Source organism: Panthera leo, chromosome B4 (assembly GCF_018350215.1).
Source record: "Panthera leo isolate Ple1 chromosome B4, P.leo_Ple1_pat1.1, whole genome shotgun sequence".
Classification (NCBI taxonomy): Eukaryota; Metazoa; Chordata; class Mammalia; order Carnivora; family Felidae; genus Panthera; species Panthera leo.
In genome coordinates, this window is record NC_056685.1 from 81,425,341 (window position 1) to 81,439,526 (window position 14,186).

General features: G+C 34.3%; 1 protein-coding gene across 1 annotated transcript; it reads left to right on the forward strand.

Moving 5' to 3' along the window:
• The first annotated feature begins 11,717 nt into the window (after nucleotides 1-11,717).
• On the forward strand, nucleotides 11,718-12,651 carry LOC122223628 (olfactory receptor 6C76-like). Its single transcript, XM_042944604.1, is given in 2 exon segments — nucleotides 11,718-12,436; nucleotides 12,438-12,651. Coding segments are annotated over 2 exon segments (933 nt in total).
• Nucleotides 12,652-14,186: the final 1,535 nt, after the last annotated feature.

A 14,186-nucleotide genomic window follows, 5' to 3' on the forward strand; every position in this document is an offset into this window, starting at 1 on the left:
ACAAACAACATGAAAATGTTAACTAAATGAATATATACTATACATATGGTATATATAATAGGTATGTAGGTAGACAGAAGAAAGAGAGGAAGAAAAATAAGAGGGAAGGGAAAGGTGATCCTCTTGATTGACAGAAACTTCTCTGGAAAAAGTTGATTCTAATATTCACATTGTTCATAAGCGTAAGGTGAAATATTATTGTAAAGTATTATGAAATAATGAAATTTTTATTGCAAATGTGATGGTTGGTGAGAAATGTATCAGATATATGTTATGTTTTAGAGGCTTTCAAAAATATTAAGTTCATATTATTTTTCACACTAATATTTCTAAAACGCCTTCCCTTTAACAAGGGAAATTACACGTATGTAATGATCACACAAACACACTTGTGCCATAACCTTTTTTAAAATCAAATCACAGTTACTGTCACTTTACTGTTTTGTGGTTATTGAAAACATAAGAAATCATTTATTTTCATTGGTGAATTATCATCCTAAAAGTTGATTCTATTAAACATAAAGTGGGAGCTTAGAATAAAAATTTCTTAATAGCATTGCAAATTGGAATTTCATTGACTCCTATTCTCATGAAGCATTCCTCAAGCTCTAGAGATTACAAAATACTCTCCAAAAAGTATTAACCATTCATGGGCCATTGAATCTCTTGGGATCTTAATACCAAGTGATGATTGGCTAAAGAAAAATAATCACTAAAACTTACAGATCACAAAATCTAAGAAAGAATCACACAATCAGACAATTTTGGAAAAGCCTTCATTTTGTCTTATAAATGCTCAGGGGTGCCTGTGTGGCTCATTCAGCTGAGCGTCTGACCTTGGCTCAGGTCATTATCTTGGCAGTTTGTGAGTTAGAGCCCCTTGTAGGGCTCTGTGCTGACAGCTCAGAGCCTGGAGCCTACTTCAGATTCTGTCTCCCTCTCTCTCTGCCCCTCCCCTGCTCGCACTGTCTCTCCCTGTCTCTCAAAAATAAATAAACATTAAAAAAAATTGTTTTTAATACTCAGAAGGAAAAGTGAGCTAGATGAATAGATAATTAGAATAGAAAAGGAAGAAATCAGTTATTTTGTACCTTCCACAACATTTCTGCATTGATCTTAACCAGGCTGCCTGTACTTAATTAAATTCCTCTAAGTACTAATACAGTAAATGTGATAACATTTTTCTAAGGCATTCCATTTATGTTTTCTATAAAAGGCAAACTACATATTCCTTTTTTTAGAAGCAACTTTATAACTCAGGAGAGGTGTGATATTTTCCAGTTCTCTAGAACTACTTTTTATATTATCCATTTGCTTTCATAAATATTCAGCTATTTTTTTTGCCTCTAATACATGCAATGCTAAGGGAAACTTTTCAATTCAATCTTTTAAGAATTCTATCTTAAATCCCTCCTTAAACTGAAGTCATTAATAAAGTTCACGAGGAGAGAGGTAGAAATGGGTGAAAAGGCAGAGGAGGAAGAGCCTAAGAGCACAGAAAGAATATCAAGTTTTGCAGTAAATAAAGTTTGAGTTGGATGCACAAATGAAATTATTTACCATTTAAAATAACATTCAGAGAATATCAGATAAATCATGGGCTTCTTCCCCCTTTATGTGACCAAACATGCTATTTGGCAAATTCCACATGAAAAGAATTATTATTAGAAACTAGACATTAGTTAAGAATTAACTTTCCTGGGGAGTGCCTTTGGTGGCTCAGTCGGTTAAGCCTCTGGCTCTTGCTTTTGGCTCAGGTCATAATCTCATGAGTTTGAGCCCCATGTCAGGCTCTGTGCTGACAGTGCAGAGGCTGCTTGAGATTCTTTCTTTCCCTCTCTCTCTGCCCCACCCCCTCTCAAACTTAAATAAATAAACATTTTTAAAAAATAAATATGGATGACATAGTCTGAATGGCACTGCATCTCAAAATTAATGGAAAAGAGGGAAGGGAGAAGGAGCTATCAAGGAACAAAGGCCTTTCTCCAGGAATGCTCCATTCCTTCCTTATGTTGCTCCTTCCCAATTATATAAATATTGAGCAGAGAATTAATCTCTTACCTAATGAAAAAGAGTCTTTCCGTACACTCATCAAAATCAGTGACATCTAGAATCCACATACAAATTACATGATCTGAGTACATCATAAGCCTTGGAACAATATTATGTAGTCAATTCCATTACTATATAAGGGAGAGTATTACTCATGCAACAGCACTTTAAAGTTTTATTCTTAGTTTGATAGCAATAACCAAGAAAACCTTAGGCTAAAGCATGAGGTACTAATCCATACTCTACATTGATATCAGTCACAATAATTTTCATGCATTGAATAAAAGCAGAAAGTTTCTACAATTATTTGATTACCGCATATGTATTATCACATTTCATTCTCACAGGCATCTTATCATCATTGTTGTATTTCAGGTAAGTAAAATCAGCCTTGCCTGTCATGTTCCCTGTCCTCCAACCACAAACCTCATGGTATTATTATGTTTCCATGACCATACAATATTGCAAAGGTTTTGAGGGGACAGGAACTCACGGAGAATTAAATTCCAACAGATGTCAAGTTCATAAATGGAAGCGCTGGGTCTGAAAGTCAGCTTTCTATATACAAAAGATGTACTCACACTCATAAGTGAAAAACAGTAACTTTATAATTTTTAATCAAACAGATCTAAAAATAATTTGAAAATAAACTATATGACCCATTGCAGAGTTTAATTTAAATTTGACATTTTTATCATAAACATAAACAGATCCAAAATTAAATAATCTGGGTATGATGAAAATATTGAGATTTTAAGATTAAACTCTTACATTACCATTTGGTTTGTATTTATTGTCAAATGTATCCTATGTAGAGAAATACATAGGAAGTTAATGATGTTCATTTAAAATGATACCTAAAAAAACATGCATACTTCCACTTCCCAGGCTAACATACCAAACACCATATTAACATAGAACCCCCCCCAACTTTTCTGTCCTCCAAAATACAGATTTCGAAAGACACATCGACTGTACTGACACTGCTTTGCTTTTCACACTACCAAAATGAACTCTTTATATTTTTCTTTCCTGGGTTTTGGTCAGGTTTTAGAAAATTAAAAATTACAAACAATAAATTTCAGCTGCATGCTTTTATAAAATTTGACAGACGTATGCAGTTGTGTATCCACAAGCACAGTTGAAATAAATATATTTTGAAAAAATATCCAAAATATTTTCTTATGTACTTTAGTAGCCAATCCCTACATCTTACAGCTCTTCAAGAATCCACTGATCCATTGTCCTATGGTTTTGTTTATTTTGTATTGTCATAGAAAATGAATCATATCGTATGTACCTTTTAAGTGTTCCTTTTTCACCTCATAAAATGCTTTTGAGATTCATCTATGTATGAATATATATATATGATTTGCATATATCATTAGTTTATTCCTTGTTTGTATGAATACATGGATTCACCAGTTGATGGAAATTATAAAGTTTCAGGTTTCATATTTAGGTAGATCTGTTTTGAGGTTTTTGTATAATAAAATATATATGCTGTGGTTCAGATTTTGCTTATGGAAGTCCAATTTTTCCAGCACCATTTGCTGAAAAATAATGTGTTGTCATTGAATCTTTGGGGTACCTAAAATGTATATATTTCATATAATCACATTAGAAATAATGATTTAATAATTTTATGATATAAAAATTCACAAAAATATATATAAATAAAATCATGTCTAGTACTCTTTTATTTCTGACATTCTAATACATGCATTAAATCTTTAAGTCTTTAAAGGATATATTAAAATTTAAATATTGCATATTTCCCAGTTTTGTTCTTCTTTTTCAAAGTTACTTGGAGTATTTTAGGTTTTTTAGCTTTCAATGGAAATTTTAGATTAGGCTTGTAATTTCAACAACCACCACCACAAAGACTTTCAGTTTCAGCTTGACGTGTAAAGAACTTGGAGTTCCCATTCTTAGAACATAAAATGCTAAACAAACTGAAATTGATGACTTGTCTTTGACCATTCAGAGAACTGAGGTCAAAGGATAAGCTGCCACCCTGCAAACTGAAGAGAGGAACAAATTCAGAGTCATGGCTAAGATCCGCTTACCTGGAACACAACTGCTAGAGCCATTAAATGGTAGGAATTCTTAAACGGTAAGTTTTAAAAACTGCTAGGGGCCTAGTATAGACTAGAATTAGAGAATTCTGAATGACCTGACACTTACATGGAAGTTACCTCCAGGGGTAACTTTTTGTTTTCGGAAAAACAAAGAAAATCCCTTCATGCTAAAGGAAATGTAACTGATCTATTTTTTTAATGTTTATTTATTTTTGAGAGATAGAGTATAATCAAGGGAGGGGCAGAGAGAGAGAGGGAGACACAGAATGTGAAGCAGGCTTCAGTCTGAGCTGTCAGCACAGACCCCAGGCTTAAACTCATGAGCTGTAAGATCATGCATGACCTGAGCTGAAGTCAGATGCTTAACTGACTGAGCCACCCAGGTGCCTCAGAAAGTAACCATTTAAAAAAAATTTTTTAACGTTTTATTTACTTTTGAGACAGGGAGAGACAGAGCATGAACAGGGGAGGGTCAAAGAGAGGGAGGCACAGACCCTGAAACAGGCTCCAGGCTCTGAACTGTCAGCACAGAGCCCAACGCGGGGCTCGAACTCACAGACCTCGAGGTCATGACCTGAGCCGAAGTTGGCCGCTTAACCCACTGAGCCACCCAGGCACCCCAGGAAGTAACCATTTTAAAACACACCAAAATTGTTCCTCATCACAAAAATTTTCAAGGAACTTTACTATATCCTTATCCCACCTGGGCAAAGCACCTTACTCACAGTCCAATCTTCTCTAAACTTCATGTCTCAACTCAAAGGCGAGTATTTGGGACAATTATACCACTGGAGAAACAGTCATGAAAAATCACAGTTTAGAGACACAGGGCTAAGATATTGAGGTGTAATCACAAGATTACAGAACACTATCCCTTTGCCACAACTACCATCACACAATATACAATACAGTAACAGTGGATTACAGCTGCAGAGCTCTTCTCATTCCTGGAAAGAAGCCTGAAGTCAAGAGGGGGAAGACAAAAGCAAAGACACTAAAAGATATGAAAACTTCAAACTACAGCTTCAGCAACAGCAAATAGTAAACACATCGAAGCAAAATTATCCTAGCAAGATTATACTAAATCTTCATACTAATGGCCTATTTACATCAGTTTACATTTCAATGACAAAAAAAATTTACAATACATAGCAAAGGAAACAAACAAAAACCAACAAACAAAAACACCGTACCATCTGAAAGGATAAAGCAAGCTACAGAATCAGAGTGGATATGCCACAGATGTTAAAGATATCTAGCAAGGAATTGAAAATAACTATGATTAATATGGTAAGGGCTCTAAAAGAAAAAGTAGAAAACATATAATGACAGATGACAAAATTAAGTGAAGAAATGAAAATTTTAAGAATCAAAGGAAATACCAGGAATCTAAAACACTGTAACTGAAATGAAGAATGCCTTTGATAGGCACATGAGTGGATTGAATCAGGCAGAGGAAAGAATCAGTGGTTTCTGAAGACAGCTCAATGAAAAGTTACCAAACCAAAATGCAAAGAGAAAAAAGAAAAAAAAAAATTAACAGAGAATATGGGACAATCCCAAAACTTGTAACATAGGCATAACTGAAATACCAGAAAGAGAAAAGTGAGAAAAAAGAAATATTTAATGAAATAGTGGATGTAAATAGAACTTTCCAAATTAATGACAGAAGCAAATACACAGATAAAAGAAAATTAATAGAACACCAAGCAGGACAAATAAAAAAAATTTTTTTCAACTACTCATTTATATTCAAATGCAGAAAATAGAAAGAAAATCTTGAAATAATCCAGAGAAAAATACAGCTTACCTAGAGAAGAACAAGAGTGAAATTACAACACATTTTTAATCAGAAAATATGCAAGCAAGAAGAGAATGGAGAGAAATATTTAAAGTGTTTAAAGAGAAAAAGCACTAACTATACACAGTTAAATTATACTTCAAAAGTTAAGGAGAAATAAAGACTTTGTCAGACAAACACGAACTGAATGAATTCATTATCAGCAGGCCTGACCTGAAAGAAGTTTTTCAAAAGTTCTTCCATCAAAGGAAAATTATATAGATCAGAAACCCTATTCTACACAAAGAGGGACACTGAAGAAAAAATAATTAAAATACAGTACACTCACTATAAAAATAAATTAATGAGGACAGCAAGGTATTGTCAAAAGGATATCCATAAAGATCAAAATTAACGAAGACAGCATGGTATTGACAAAAGAATATATGTAAAGATCAATGAAACAGAATAGAGATTCCAGAAATAACACACATACAGTCAGTTGATTTTTGACAAAGGAACAAAGGCAATTTAATTGAGAAAGGTTAATCTTTTCCACAAATGGTACTGGTAGAATTAGACATCCATATAAAAAAAATAAATCTAGGGGCACCTGGGTGGCTCAGTCAGTTAAGCGTCCGACTTCAGCTCAGGTCGTGATCTCACAGTCCATGAGTTTGAGCCCCACGTCAGGCTCTGTGCTGACAGCTCAGAGCCTGGAGCCTGCTTCAGATTCTGTGTCTCCCTCTCTCTCTGCCCCTCCCCTGCTCATGCTCTGTATCTCTATGTCTCAAAAATAAATAAAAATATTTTTAAAACATTTTTTTAAATAAATCTAGACACAGACCTTTCACAAAATTAACTCAAAATGGATAATAGACCTACTATAAAACTTGAACAATAAGTAATTGGATGGTGGGTGGTAGAGTCAGAATTCTCACTTTTGGAATAGGAGGTTACAGAGAAGAAGGGAAGGAAAGTTACATATAGTAATATTTATACATATGTATTTATACACAGGTTATCAGGATCACATGTATTTCCTGGTTCTGTCCTCTTAGTCAAGAAACAATGACACTATGGTAGCAATCAACACACCTACAGCCCAGATCTTGGTTTCTAATACTCTTCGCCAATAAAAGTAACTGGGTACTGCAGAAATGTTTGATTACAGGGCTGTGGTAAGGAATATACAAGATGATCCTGAAGCATCTTACAGTACCAGAAAATAAGTAAGCGATTTTTTAAAAACAACTATGATGGATGGATGTCAAATGAAAGAGTAGCCAACTTGAAAGGCCCCCAATGGCCAAAGCTAGAAAAATTTAGCAACAACATAAATTAGTATTGAATATAATTCAAAGTACAAAACATTTCCATGAGTCCATACTGATATAAATAAATAATTGAATAAATTAATAAATGAGAAAGAATACACAAATTTTCCATGTAAAGGAATCCCAAATAATTTACTCCATCTTCTAGGCAGAGTGTAATTCCCAACCATGCAGTGTGGACTGCACATATTACAGAGTACAGTGTGGAAAGTGGAGGTAGGTGGGATAGCACCGTTAACAGTGAAGTATCTAACTATCAGTACCTAAGGTGATCAAAGTTCACACCAGCAGTGATAAATCACATTGATAGTACCAACTCATGACATGGATGTGATGAAAATGGTAAATTTAACTCAATGGTCTTCCCCAAAACACATGACCCTAATTTAATCCAAGAGTAACATCATATAAATCCCAGTTGATCAAAATACTTGATCAGAGTTCTCAAAACTCTCAAGATCATCAAAATTCTGAGAGATTGTCACAGCCAAAAGAAGCCTAAGGATGATTATAGTACTGTACTATCCTCAAAGAGATCCAGGAATAGAAACAATATATTAGGTAAAAATCAAGGAAATCTAAATAAATTATGTTCTTTAGCTAATAATAATGTATTAACCCAATAATGTATTAATAATTTATCAGTTCACTAATTGTAATGACTATACCATATTAACATGTTAATAATAGGAGAAACTGTGTCAGGGATATGTAGTAATTCTCTGTTTTATCTTTACAATTTTTCCATAATTCTAAAACTGTCTTAAATAAAAAATGTATCCAAAAAAACCCTGATGATACCTTGACTGGAATGTTGTTGAATCTATCAATACATTTGCTAAATATTGACACCTTAAATATATTTAGCCTTCTAAAGCATGAGGATTTCATAGCTTTCTGTTTAGTTATTATGCTATTTTTTTTATTCTCCATCACAAAGAATTAGTTTATTTTTTTATTGAAGCAGAAGTAACATTCGATGTTATATTAGTTTCAGGTGTACAACATAGTGATTCAAAAATTCTATACATTACCCATTGTTCACCAAAGTAAGTACTATACTGGATAATATTATCACAATAATATTAACTACATTCCATATGCTGTATTTTTCACCTATTTGACTTATATAACTGAAAGTTTGTACCTCTTAATCCCCTTTACCTACTTCACTCATTCCCCCCATTCACCTCCCCTCTGGCACCAATCAGTTTGTTCTCTGCATTTAAGAGTCTATTTTTTTTGTTGTTGTTTGTTCATTTTTTTTTAGATTCCACATACAAGTAAAATACAGTATTTGTCTTTCTCTAACTTATTTCACTTAGCATAATAACCTGTAAGTCCATCCATGTTGTTGCAGATGGCAAGATCTCATTCTTTCATATGGCTGAGCAGTATTCCATTATATATATGCCACATCTTTTTTTATCCATTTACCTATCAAAGGACACTGGGTTACTTCCACATCTTGGTGAATGTAAATAATGCTGCAATAAGTATAGAGGTGCATATATCTTTCTGAAGATTACTGGATCATACAGTATTTTTATTTTTAAATTTTTGATGGACTTCCATGTTGTTTTCCACAATGGCTGCAACAATTTTACATTCCCACCAACAGTGCATAACGGTTCCCTTTCTCTTCCACATTCTCACCAACACTTGTTATTTCTTGCCTTTTTGATTCTAGCCATTCTGATAGTTGTAAGGTGATACCTCATTGTGGTTTTGATTTACATTTCCCTGATGATTAATGATGTTGAGCACCTTTTCATGTGTCTTTGGCCATCTCTATGTCTTCTTTGGAAAAATGCCTACTCAGATCCCCTGCTCATTTTTTATTGATTCCTTGTTCTTTTGTAGATGTTGACTTTGTATAATTTCTTTATATATTGTGGATATTACCTCTTATTAGATTTATCATTTGCAAATACCTTCTACCATTCAGGAGGTTGCCTTTTCATTTTGTTGATGGTTTCCTTCACTGTGCAAAAGCTTTTTATTTTGGTGTAGTCCCAATAGTTTGTTTATTCTCAATATACTTTTATTAACAAAATATTTGAATAGCACATTTTATACACTTGTAGCCCTTTATTCTTGCTGTTTTCTGTTTCTTCACAAGTTTACATGTAATTACGTAATTGGATTATAGTACCTCAACAGACATTTATCTAAGGTCAAAATAAAATAACATTGACGATAGGAAATCCTAAAGAATTCTAAGACTGCTTTTTCCTCACTGCTATTCTTTGCACTTATATACCCCTCTGAAATGGAATGTGTTTTTTTTTTTTTTAAATCATTTCCCAAGGATACCTAATCAAAATTATTCAACTAAACTTTAGGGTACATTCATCAGGAACATCTCTCTCCGGAGACATTTTAATTGTTTTCCTACAAGAATCCCCTATGACTACTTTTTTTGAATCCCCTGTGACTACTTTTTTTGAACATCAAGAAAGATGATTAATTTTTGAAATTACATTTCATCAGCATACCAAAGTGATCCCTTGTGACTATTTTTAGAAAAAAAGATACCTGTTTGTTTTAGTAACAATGGTTAGAAAACCACAGGAAGGTAATAAAAAGTTTACAAAAATGAACTCATGTTTATTTTATAAAAGTTACTGTGAGTCAGGTAAATGTTATATTAGTAGGTCTTCCTAGGATCTAGGGTTAGGAAGGATATTGTTTCTATGGAAATTTTGGAAAACAAGGGATTTTAATGCGTGGTCTTGGATTGTGCAATTTAAGATAGTTTCTTAAGTTTCAAGGATTTTCTGTCTCACAAATTTTTATCCATTCCCAAGCAGCTCACCTCTTTCCTATAGCTGTTATACGTTGATTTTCACTCATGGTTTGAGCCTTTCCTTCTTATGAACAAAGAGCTTTACTTAATTAATGAGCAAAATGGACAACTTTGTCACCCCTATTTCACTGTAACTACTTTTTCTTTATTTTGAGAGTCTTACCCACATTCCAGGAAAGTTTAGTCTCTAGTTCTGCTGTGTAACCAGGCAGAAACTTAGAGCAGGGGTCTGTTTTGCTGCTGGCTCTCCCTTCTCCACCTCTCTAGTTCTACTCCTAAACAATGAGTTAGTGCCAGAGACACTGCTACCCAATGAAAATTTTTTGCAATACCTTGAGTCTCGGTCTTCCAGACTTAACATGGATTGACTACGTGGGACTAACCATAGAGCTAGTTCCACCATGTGTGTCACCAACTCTTTTCTGGATCACCTGTTACAGAACCTCTTGAATACTTGCACCTTCTACCTGCAACTGGGACTGTGTCAACTTTCTATCAGGGCCTCCCTGACTTTACTTTCTCCTGAATTTATTCTTCAGTACGTTCCATCTCACTCTATGTGACCAGGATCATCCTGCCAAATTCCACCTACATGGTACAGAAATATGTTCTTGCATCATAAAATTAAAGGCAAAAACAAATTGTGAAGTCTATAAAATGCTCCAAAAGTAAAGCCTCCAACACTGACCCTCAATTAAAGTAAGGCAACAGGGGCGCCTGGGTGGCTCAGTCGGTTAGGCAGCCGACTTTGGCTCAGGTCATGATCTCACGGTCCGTGAGTTTGAGCCCCGCTTCGGACTCTGTGCTGACAGCTCAGAGCCTGGAGCCTGTTTCAGATTCTGTGTCTCCCCTCTCTCTGACCCTCCCCCGTTCATGCTCTGTCTCTGTCTCAAAAATAAATAAATGTTAAAAAAAATTTAAAAAAAAAAGTAAAGTAAGGCAACAGAACATTTGTATTTGAGCAGTTACATTTTTACCACGTGGGATTATATAACTGTAAGTATATTTTTCATTTCTTACCTCATTTTTTTTCCATTTTCTAATCAATTTATAACTTAAATCACTCAAGTTTGTCTTCTAAAAAGTAATAGCTTATTATTTAATTCAGAAAGGGAAATGTTTAATTCTTACTTTGCTTAGGATTATATAAATTTTTTGTTTTATAGCCCTGATTCTTTTAAGTTGGTAATTCTCTGTATAGGCAGGACTGACATGAAACATCTTGAAAAACTTGTAGAAACTATTTAAAAAAGGAAACTTCAATTGTTTTATTTTGAGAAAAATTATTAGAACATGTAGTCATTGGTAAAATATTTTAATAGAAATAAAATATTTTTTATAGTTTTCATATACACTTATAAGATTTTTAAAAGAAAACAAAACACATTCAAGTATATTTTCATATACAGATGTCAAGTGACTCAGTCAATTTTAAATGGCTAGTGATCTACAAAGAAGATACTAGATATAAGTTTATTTGTCCTGGCTCATACAGATTTTCAGAATTCAGTACAATTTGGTGGCTAATTTATTGGTCTGTTACATATCTTATATATTTCTTAACTATCACACAGAAGTGATAAAAAATAATACTGGACTCACACAAATCATTGTTTCTTGTTTGCATTTATAGACCTGGGAGAAGTCAGCAATAAGAAATGAAAAATCAAACATCTGTAAAAGACTTCATTCTTCTTGGATTAACAAATGACCCAAAGCTAAATGTTTTGATTTTTCTATTTCTATTTTTCACATATATACTGAGTATAACTGGAAACCTGACAATTATCACCCTCACTCTGATAGATCCTCACCTTAAAACTCCGATGTATTTCTTCCTTAGGAATTTCTCTTTTCTAGAAATCGCATTCACAACAGTTTGCATTCCTAGATTTCTGGCCAGCATTATAACAGGGGATATGACTATTTCCTATAATTCTTGCATGGTCCAGGTGTTTTTCTTTATACTCCTTGGCTCGACAGAATTTTTTCTTCTGACTGCTATGTCTTATGATCGGTATATAGCTATCTGTAAGCCATTGCATTACACAACAATAATAAACAGCAGAATTTGCAACCAGCTTGTAATTAGCTCTTGGCTGGCTGGATTTCTCATTATCTTTCCACCTGTCATAATGGGACTTCAACTGGATTTCTGTGACTCCAACATCATTGACCATTTCACCTGTGACTCTTCTCCTATGCTGTTGATCTCCTGCACGGACACAGCATTCCTAGAGCTCCTGGGATTCTTCCTAGCAGTATTCACACTCATGGTGACTTTAATATTAGTGATTCTTTCCTATGTATTCATCCTTAAAACAATTCTGAGAATCCCCTCGCCTGAGCAAAGGAAAAAGGCCTTTTCCACTTGTTCCTCACATGATTGTAGTTTCCATTTCTTATGGAAGTTGCATTTTCATGTACATCAAAACTTCAGCAAAAGAAGGAGTGGCTTTGACCAAGGGTATAGCAGTGCTCAATACTTCTGTTGCCCCAATGCTAAATCCTTTTATTTACTCCCTAAGGAACCAGCAGGTAAAGCAGTCCTTCAAGAACTTAGTCAACAAATGCTTCTCAAATAAATCTTAATCATTAAGATATTCATGACTTGAACTTTAAATGGAATCTTATGACTAACACAATATTAACATTGTTACGTTTCTCCACCCACTACAATATTCAACTTCCTTTCCTTCAGCTTTTGTTCTCCATTTATCCTATTTTGACCTTACGTGGTTCGACTATCTTTTTACATTTACATGCCCTGAAAATTTTCTGAGGATGAGTGATTTGATGTCACATGAATGCAAATAGCATTTAACAATGCCAATATTTAGTTTTAATCATTGAAGAACTTTCCCTTTGCACACCAAACAGATGCTAAATAAAATTCTAAGCAATTCTTTTTTCCTTTGAGAGAGAGAGAGAGAGAGAGAGAGAGAGAGAGAGAGATAATGCATGCACATGAGCGTGAGTGGGGGTGGGTCAGAGAGAGAGGGAGACAGAGAATCCCAAGCAGGCTTCCTGCTGTCAGCACAGAGACTGACATGGGGCTCGACCAACCTTGAGATCATGACCCGAACCAAAGTCAGCAGTCGGATGTTTAACAGACGGAGCCACCCAGGCACCCCTAAGCAATTCTAAAAAGTTATTTCTCCCAGTGCATAAGCATTGATAATGTCCTTTTTGGACTAAATTTGAAAGTTATTAGAAGTATGGCATTACCATTTCTGTAAGATCTCAATATTTTCACCACAAAGCATCTTGAATGAACTACCCTGATGATTGTTACACAGCCCATTATGTTCTTTTAATTTACTAATGCTGAGTCTGGAGCTTATCTGAGGCTCTCTTAGAAAGAGTCAGGTATGCCTTTGGTTTCCTATGATCCAATGTCCTCTCTTTTGTTTTGTTTTTTTGGAAATTAAACCATATGCTTTCTTTCTCTCAGGTAGTTCTCAAAATTTCTGGTACAATGATGGTACCCCAAAATGTTTTCCAGTGTTCATATGCTTTCATTCTTTTAAAAATGAAAAATATAGGGGTACCTGGGTGGCATCCGACTTCAGTTCAGGTCATGATCTCACAGTTTGTGGGTTCGAGCCCTGCATCAGGCTCTGTGATGACAGTTCAGAGCCTGAAGCCTGCTTTAGATGCTGTGTCTCCCTGTCTCTCTGCCCCTCCCCTGCTTGTGCTCTCTCTCTCTCTCTCAAAAATAGACATTAAAAAATAATAATTTAAAAATAATTTAAAAATAAAAAATATAAAAACCTTTCTTTCAGAATTTTTGCAGACATTGAAGGATATGGATTTAAGCATGCTTGCACCATCCAAACCTTACACAATAAATCTTTCCTATAAGAAAATTTTAATTATTGCTCTATATTTTAAGAAAAATTAATATTTGTCTATCTGCTTCTTTCCTCTCTTCTTCCTCAAGCAATGCATGAACACATGAAATCATTTAACTTACCATCAGAACACTTTTCCTCACTGTTTATTTGAATTTTCAATGCTTGAGTTCCCTTTTCTCACCGTAAAAAGAATGAGTTCTTCTAATAAGTGTTTATAGAAACAGAGTTACACATAATCAAAAACAGTTGAAAGCTAAATTCTACCTGAAA